Here is an 8,077-nt window from a genome sequence, read left to right as displayed (position 1 = left end):
GCCAAAGTCTTGCAAAATCTTTTAGGCTGGGCTCAAACTTGTGATCCTCCTGCCAGAGTCACACTATGCTGGGATTATAGGTGTGTGCCATCATGCCCTGCTCACAGATCAAACTTTAAGAAATTATATGCTGGGCATGGTGGCGCACATGTAATCCCAGCACTCGGGAGGCTGAGACAGGAGGATTGTTGTGAGTTCGGGACCAGCCTGGGCTACAAAGTGAGCTCAAAGCCAGCCTGAACTGCATAGTGAGACCCTGTCTCAAAAAAAAAAAAAAAAAATTACATGTTGCGGCTGGATGTGATGGTGCACACGTGTATACCCCAGTACTGCTAAAAACAAGGCATGCACAACACAAAATCACATTTTAGAGATATCTTACATACTTTTCTGTTAACTGTTTTTTTTTTGTCTTTTTGAGACAGGGTCTCGCTATGTAGTTCAGGCTGGCCTTGAGCTTTGTAGCCCAGGCTGGTCTTGAACTTGCAATGATCCTCCTGCCTCAGCCTCCTGAGTGCTGGGATTATAGGTGTGTGCCAACCATGCCCGGCTAACTGAAATGTTATTGATTCTACCTATTTCTTTCTACCTTTTTAAACATAGTGACTACTAGAAAACTTAAAATATGTGGTTTGCATTTTATTTCTGTTGGGCTGTATTGGTTTAACAAATGAAAATACTAAGAAATAAGGGACTGGTTAAATAACATATGCTACTTCCATACAGTGGAATACTACATAAACATAAGAGAAAATGTAAAAGCTCTTTTAAATATTCATGTAAAATAAGCATTCAGTCATTATGTAAAAAAACACAGTATGGGAATTAGTGCATGTTGCCTTAAAAGCCTCACTAATGGGTCTATTTGTGTGTGAAAGTATTAGGAGTGGAATGACAAGTTCTGGTGCACAATCACATGCTTTAGAGAGAGGCAGACTTTCTGTTACATATACCCTTTCCAGCACTTTGTTTTTGTGGTAAGGGGACTGAACTCAGGGCCTTCACACTGCGCTATACCCCCAGTTCTTCTTCCATTTTTTATTTTGAGATGGGGTATTGCTAAGTAAAGAAGTTGCCCAGGTTGGGATCAAACTTCCAACCCTCCTGCCTCAGCCTCCCAGAGTGCCTGAATTACAAGTTTGTAACACTATACCTAGCTCTATATAAATATATTACTTATGTAAACAGCCCCTCCTCCCCTTGGCTGAGATGTATGGCAGTGGGGGAGTAAGGCTTAGCATGCTTGAGGCCCTGAGTTCAGTCTCTAGACACCACCCCCACTCGCCAAGCATCTGAAGCCTTTCAAAGACTACACACAAAGCCAGACATGGTGGCACAGATCTATAATCACAGCACTCAGGAGGCTGAGGCAGGGAGTCATGAGTTTGAGGCCAGCCTGGATTACACAGCACTCAGAGAAAAAGGAGACCCCAAGCACAAAAGGGAACAGAAAGCTGAGCCAACTCCTGACTCCTGGTGTGTATGGATAGGTTCCAACCCTGCTCACAAAGGTAAAAGAGCTCCATCAGTAGGAGTCCTTGCTGAGGGAATACACGTTCCTGCTTTTAAGAAGACAGCAACTCTAGTTTCTGGAACTGGCACAATCAGCTCGTACTAGCTGGGCTGAGAAGCAGGACAAGAAACACCTTTTTCTGTTCACTCCAGTATGCCCCATCCAGTGCTCACCTTGTTCTCCTCCTCAGCCAGTCTCTCAAACATGTTCGCATAGAGCTTCTTCTCCCGTGCAAGCTGCTTGCGGATCCGCTGCTGGCACACAGCCAGCTGCGTCTTGGCTGCTTTATTGCTGGGGTAGAGCTGCAGGACCTTCTGGAAGTCTGCCCGTGCTAGGTCAAAGTCATTCACAGCCAGATGGGCCTCTCCTCGGCGGAAGAGGCCCTTCTCGTTGTTGTTGTCCAGCTCCAGGGCCTGAGAACGCAGAGAAGAACTGGCAGGGCAAGACTTGGCGTGCTATAGCTTCCCTGGCCTTGCAGGGTTCCACAGGGACCCCTCAGCAGGAAGAGAAATGGCTGGTGCTAGTCCAGAGCAAGGTTTGGGAATTAAATGAAAAAGATCCAGGTGTAGGAAGAAACTCATGTAGTCCAAGAAGAATGGGAATACACCGTATTTTGGATGAAAGAAAGACCTCTGAATTTACATTATTTTTAGAGAAAAGCGGGTGAGAATGAGGAAGTGGACTAAGAATCAGGATAGAAAACTCTTTAGTTTTTCCTATGCAGTGCTTGCTTCTACTTCTGTCCTAACTGCTCCACACCGCAAAGTCAAAGTGCTACTGGCATCTCATGCCTCTGGGTCTGTGGGCTCTGTGACTTCAGAGCTCCTATCAATATATCCCTCTGTTCCCACCCCGGTCACCAAAAGCAAGACTCAGACACTGGCAGCTCACCTAAGTCTGCTTGTGAATGTCATCGCTGTGCCCTTTAAAGGGACCGTACCTTGTTACAGCTTTCGATGGCAGCTGAGAAGGCCTGCAGCTTCAGATGACACATGGCCAGATTCAGGTGGGAGGCCAGTCGAAGGGCCTGTGCCTTCTGTACTTCCTCATCAGAAAAACTTGACTCGTATTCCAGCCAGGATATAATCTTCTTATACTGCAGTAAAGCCTGCTTGTACTTGCCTTCCTAGAATGGGAGGCAGATTTAGATGCCCAGTAGCGTGAGGCTGCCATACCCAGTACAGTGAATGAGCTGCAGACACAAACTCCGGTCGCCACCCCTCTCCCTATCAGTATCAATAGGCTCAGTCAGATATACTCGGTGAAGGCTGCAAGGAAAGGGTTGGCCCACAGCAGCCCGCACTGGGTTGTCCTGAGTGTGGCTCTTGGCTCACCTTGAAGTACACAGTGCCTTGCTCTTTCACTATGGTGCTCTGTTCCAGCTTTTCCTCGGAATTCATCTCCCAAGACTCCTTAGCCTGCCGTAACCCAGGGGTGAGACAAAATGATCAGTGTCCCTATAGTCATCGGTAGAGCAGAACCGAATCTAGAGGAAGAAAGCCTTGACCAAACCTACCTTCTCAAAACTCTTGAGATGTATCTCGTATCTCAGGTGAGCATTTGGTGGGATTTGGAACTTCTCCTTTCCAGCACTGCCAAAACCATACCTGTAGGGGTGAAAACAACCTTTGGGTCATCTCGGCAGCCCTTAACCTGCTCCACGCTGAAAAGGCTTCCTGTTCATTTCCAGGAAAGAGCCTTACCGTCTCCTGAGAACTGATTCAAATGTTCCCTTTTTGGCAAAATCTTCCCTAACCTCTTTATACAACTAGGTGGTCCTGTAGCATCTTGCACGTTCTTCTCATAACTCTTAATCACATGGTAATGTGGTCACTGACTTCTAGTGAACGAGTCACTAGAAGGCAAGAATGATGTTAGCTCTGAACCCCTGGCAACTTTCAGCAGTGTGTCTGGCACATAGTAGGAATGTCTCAAAAAAGGATGTTTTCATCAAATTGAAGCTTTTCCTCAATCTGTGACCTATGGTAAGGCATCTTTCCTTTCTGAACTCTAGCGTATGATATTCTGTATTTTCTTTGTAACAGCACACTTTTTCTTCAGTGAAAATGCCTGAACCCCTGAACCTGCTTTGTCTGGAAGGACCTCATGGCCCTCTCTTCCATCCTGAAGCCTTCACTACTGGCCACTTTCTGGAAGCAGCTGCAGATCTTAATGTTGGCATAAGAGGACAAGGACTAGGCTTCGATCCACGGAAAGCGTATAGCCACACTTCTAATTCAACAGGGGTCACAGTGCTCTAAATCTGGTGCTCCGAGAGTTGCAACAAACAGATGAAGGGAAGTGAACATAAATGGCCAGTTATATCACTCACCGTGGACACCCAGGTCTCTGACCTTGGTTGGCAAAGTGTCTATGGCTCACCTGGGCTTGAGGTATACAATGGAATGTTCTCCTTTCTCCATGCGCTGAATGGCCTTCTCTAGCCCACAGGGAAGGTCCAGACTCTCTCCATTGCCAACTTCAAAGCGGAGCTCCCGCTGGTCAAAGAGCTGGTCCTTGTAGTACCCTTCCAGTGCGACTGGCATGAAAGAGAGGCAATGAACCAGCAGTCTGAGAGGGCAGCACACTGAGAAAGGGTGGTATCAGCCTACCTACATCTCCCTATCACTGCTTGCCCTCACAGTATCCCTGTTACGTTCTTGGACCCAGAGAGATGTTAAGAGAGTATGGCCCAATACCTCATTTTATAGATAAAAAAGAACAAACCCAGAAAAAGGAAGTGACTTGCCCAAAGCCAACTACAGCCTAAATGTAAGAAGCAGAATTCAAACTGAAGACTCTTCAGACCATACTGTCTCACCCTCCACAATGGCGCCGTCATTGGGCCTGGAGTAGCCTTCACCCCGAGTCCGTATTCTTCGGATTATTCCACCATCTTCATCCTCAGTCAGGTCCTCTCCCTTAAACTCAAACAACTCCACCTGTGGGACAATTGCAAGGTGACCAATGCTTCCTGCACTAAATCAGCAACTTCTTTCATCCAGAAGTCTCTAGTACTGCCAGGACAGGTCTGTCCAAGCGATAGTCACACGAGGAGTCATGGTGGCACTTCTGCCAAGTTCCTGGGAGCTGCCCTGGCATCCACTTTGGCAGAGGCACACAGGTCACATGGACTTCAGCCAACTTCCGAACAATCTGTGTTACTCTGCTCCACTTAACGAGGACACAAGAAACCCAATGTGGTAGGCATCGGAAATGACCTAGTATTCCTCAGCAGTCTTCCTGAATATTCTCTGGCACCTACTGCCTGGCTTGCCATCTCCTCAGAGAAGTCTTCTCAATCTGTGCATCTGTGACCTATGGGAAGGCATCTCTCCTCCTGAGCCCTAAGGGCACAATATTCTGTGTGTTCTTTTTTTTTTGGTACTGGGAATCCAACTCAGGACCTTGTGCTTGCCAGGCAGGCACTTGTGCCGCTAAGCTCTACCCCCGGCCGTCTGTGTGTTCTTTACAACAGCATACCTTCTCTCTCCTGACTTCTTTCAGTAAGGAGAATGCTACAACCCCTGACCTTGCGTCTGTCTAGAAGATCTTCATGGCTCCCTCTTTCAGCTGAAGCCTCCACTACTGGCCACTTTCTGGCAGCAGCAGGAGCAGAGCCAGCTGCCCTCTCCAGTTCTTCTAGGGCCAGGCCCTCAGCCTTAGCAACATTGTCTCCAAGAGGCAGGAAGGGCTGGAGGGCAGCCAGCCACTGGGCTGAGATAAAGCCTGGCTCTCTGCCTGGGTCTTTGTGGCTGGACACTTACCTCAAACACAAGGGTGGCATTGGGGGGGATATTTGGAGGACTGCCAGCTGACCCATAGGCATACTCCGGTTTGCAGGTGATGCGGCACAGCTCCCCAACCTTCATGGTTGCCACAGCAATATCCCAAGCCTTGATGACCTCCCCTGTAGGCAGAGAAAAACAGGACCCCCTTAGCAGAGGTCTGACTCTGACCCCAAACCATGTCCCCAAAGAGAGTTACTGTAACACACCTAACAGGAAGCTGAACACCCTTTAGAAATGCAACAAGAAGCTTGTGTGTATCAAATGCTACCAGGTCTCAGAACTCTAAAAATACCACTTAACCCTGGAATAAAGAAGCTCAAGAAGCAAGACAGTCTATCCTTGAACAGTGAGATGCTGAGTTGATGAGGAAAGGGAAAGACAAATCAATACAGTTATAGAACAGCAGATGAAAAAGTCATAGAGAATAACGTACTGTGATCCATCCCTCTTAGAACTCACTGCTGTGAACACAATTTCTGCTTGTGGCACTTTTCATCCCCTTCAAAGCCTATCCCACAAGCCCAGTGACCATGCCTACCTTTTCCCAGGTCAAAGGAGAATTTATCCTTGCGGTCCAGACTGGAGTCAAACTTTGTGCCATCTAATAGCCAGCCAGTGTAGTGGACAAAGACTCGGTCCCCAATCATGGGTGTCTCTGTGCCTGTACCCTCTCTCTTGATGACCTGGGAAGGAGGATAAAGTGAGTACCCAGGCATGAGTGCAGAAAGGAGCTACAAACTGCCTGCAAGCTTCCTAGAGGAACCTAATGGTTCCTGTCCATTCTTATGTGCCTCCCCTAAGCAGATTTAAGGGACCAATCATCAGATGATTCTGCTATTAGTGTGGCCAGGAAACACCTCTCCATCTTTTTATGGTGCTGGAGATTGAACCCAGGTCCTCAGGCATGCTAGGCAAGCACTATACTACTGAGCTACAGCCTCGGGCCTTCGAAGTTTTTCAAACAGGATCTCACTAATGCCCCAGCTGGCCTCATATTTATGATCCTTATGCCTCAGCCTCCCAAGTAACTGGGATTACAGACATATGCTACTACACTCCATCTCCTAGTCTTCCTTAAAGTGCAGCAAGACTTTGAAAAATATGAAATAAAAAAAACCCGAGTTCCAAGTTTTTGCTTATGGTTCTAGATAAACATTAACTCTCTGGACCGTCACTGTAAAGCAGTGATGATAATCCCTGTCTCCTGGAGTTTTTAAGGCAAAACCAACCAAACACTAAAAGAAAAGTTACGGTCATGAATTAGCAGCAAAGAAGTAAGTCTTAATATATTTTTTCATTCCTTCTAAACGCCAGTGATCAGGTCTAGCTGAGCCTTTCTACCTTGGATAAAGAGTAAGAATGACGGGAATATGAACAATAAAGAGAACAGAACAGTTCAAAACTGGGAAAAGGAAATGCCCAGTTACAGACAAGCACAAAAGCTCTTCATCAGGCCTCTGGATTTCTGCTCCAGACATGAGCTTTCCTGCCTGGAAGGCTGAGTAGTTCATTTCAGGACCAGTGTATTTCTCAGGGAAGCACAGGCTCTGTTTCTTTCCTTTAGCATTTGTAAAGGGTGACTCCACAGGATTCCTGGTGAGCATCTGGCTACCCTCTAAGGGAAATCTTCCAGGACAGAATACATGGGTGCCTTCAGGAGTTAAAGACTGAAAGAGTTGGGGTGGAGAATCAAAGGAGAAATGACCCTTCCTAGAACCATAACCTTGGAGGAAACAGCAAGCTAGAGAGAGAAGGCAAAGCCACGTGCTCACAGGAGAGCAGCTGGGCAGAGAACACAAGCCCCTGCGGCAAAAGCAAATGCATTCCTGAATCAGGTAAGGTACGGCTGAGGTCTTTGGCTTTGCACAGGCCACATTTGTGTGGGACTGCGCAGTGGCGAGCCACAGGGAGAAACAATGGACAGGAGAGCTTGCAATGCAGGATAGGATTTCACCACCCTGAACTCCTGGCAGAACCTTCCTCGAACCACAGCCAGTAGTTCTGACCCAGGTCCAGAAGCATCCTTCCCCTGGCTCCTCCGGCTGTTGGTAGTCAGGCGGTTCCTGAGTAGAGGACTCCAAAGCAAAGGGCTCCTTCCCGCCTCGCACCCCGAAGCCCCAACTCTGGAAGGCGGCAGCGCGGGGAGGGGGGGGTAAGGGGGGGGTTGGGGGGGAACTACAGGTCCCGGCATGCACCGCTGCAGCTCCCCGGGGATGAGGGGCACAGCATGGCGGAGCCGGCAACCTCGCTGGATCCCGGCGTTGGGGAAAGGGCCCCGGAGCGCTGCGGGATTTTTCGACCAGGCCCGATCGCCCAGCAGCACACAGGGCTCTGGGCCAGGACACGATCCCGGGAGCAGCTCCCGTTCCAGCCAATGCTCAAGTCCCAGGTGGGCGGCCCCGGGACTTCCTGGCGTAGCCCGATCGGGGCGGCGTCGCGCGGGACAGGCCTGGCCCGATGCGCACCCGCCGAGGTCCCGACCGCCGTCCCGCTCCGCCCGGAACACAGCAGAGCTTCGGCCCCGGGCTCCACGCCGCGCGCCCTCACCTTCAGCACGCCCTCGTCCTGTTTGGGGCTGATGTCCACCCCCTCCAGGGGCAGCGGCGCCGACTGCGCCCCGCTCTCGGCCGCCTTCATCTCCTCGGCGGTCATCGCCTCTCCGGGCGCGCGAGCCCGCGGGCCTGAGCTGCGTACGCGCTGGGTCTCGGCGGCTCCGAGGGGCCGAGCGTGGCGCCCACGCACACACCGGCCAGCGCTCGCGCACCTCGCGGCT

At 49.7% G+C, this 8,077-nt stretch overlaps 1 protein-coding gene across 1 annotated transcript in view; it reads right to left on the bottom strand.

Annotated features, from left to right (window-relative positions):
- The window catches only part of Fkbp4 (FK506 binding protein 4, 59kDa), a 9,592-nt gene extending 1,515 nt beyond the window's left edge, over positions 1 to 8,077 (bottom strand). Inside the window, exons 1-9 of the mRNA XM_005387116.2 lie at positions 7,852 to 8,077; positions 5,843 to 5,987; positions 5,281 to 5,423; positions 4,335 to 4,455; positions 3,896 to 4,052; positions 3,030 to 3,120; positions 2,848 to 2,931; positions 2,454 to 2,639; positions 1,687 to 1,926 (exon numbers count right to left, since the gene is read on the bottom strand). Of these exons, the coding sequence (XP_005387173.1) occupies positions 1,687 to 1,926; positions 2,454 to 2,639; positions 2,848 to 2,931; positions 3,030 to 3,120; positions 3,896 to 4,052; positions 4,335 to 4,455; positions 5,281 to 5,423; positions 5,843 to 5,987; positions 7,852 to 7,956 (1,272 nt within the window). The 5' untranslated portion in view covers positions 7,957 to 8,077. The remainder of the gene's footprint in view (positions 1 to 1,686; positions 1,927 to 2,453; positions 2,640 to 2,847; positions 2,932 to 3,029; positions 3,121 to 3,895; positions 4,053 to 4,334; positions 4,456 to 5,280; positions 5,424 to 5,842; positions 5,988 to 7,851) is intronic.

This window comes from Chinchilla lanigera, unplaced genomic scaffold (genome assembly GCF_000276665.1).
Source record: "Chinchilla lanigera isolate Chin_1 unplaced genomic scaffold, ChiLan1.0 scaffold00028, whole genome shotgun sequence".
NCBI classification, from domain to species: domain Eukaryota; kingdom Metazoa; phylum Chordata; class Mammalia; order Rodentia; family Chinchillidae; genus Chinchilla; species Chinchilla lanigera.
This window is presented reverse-complemented; position numbering and strand designations above follow the sequence as displayed.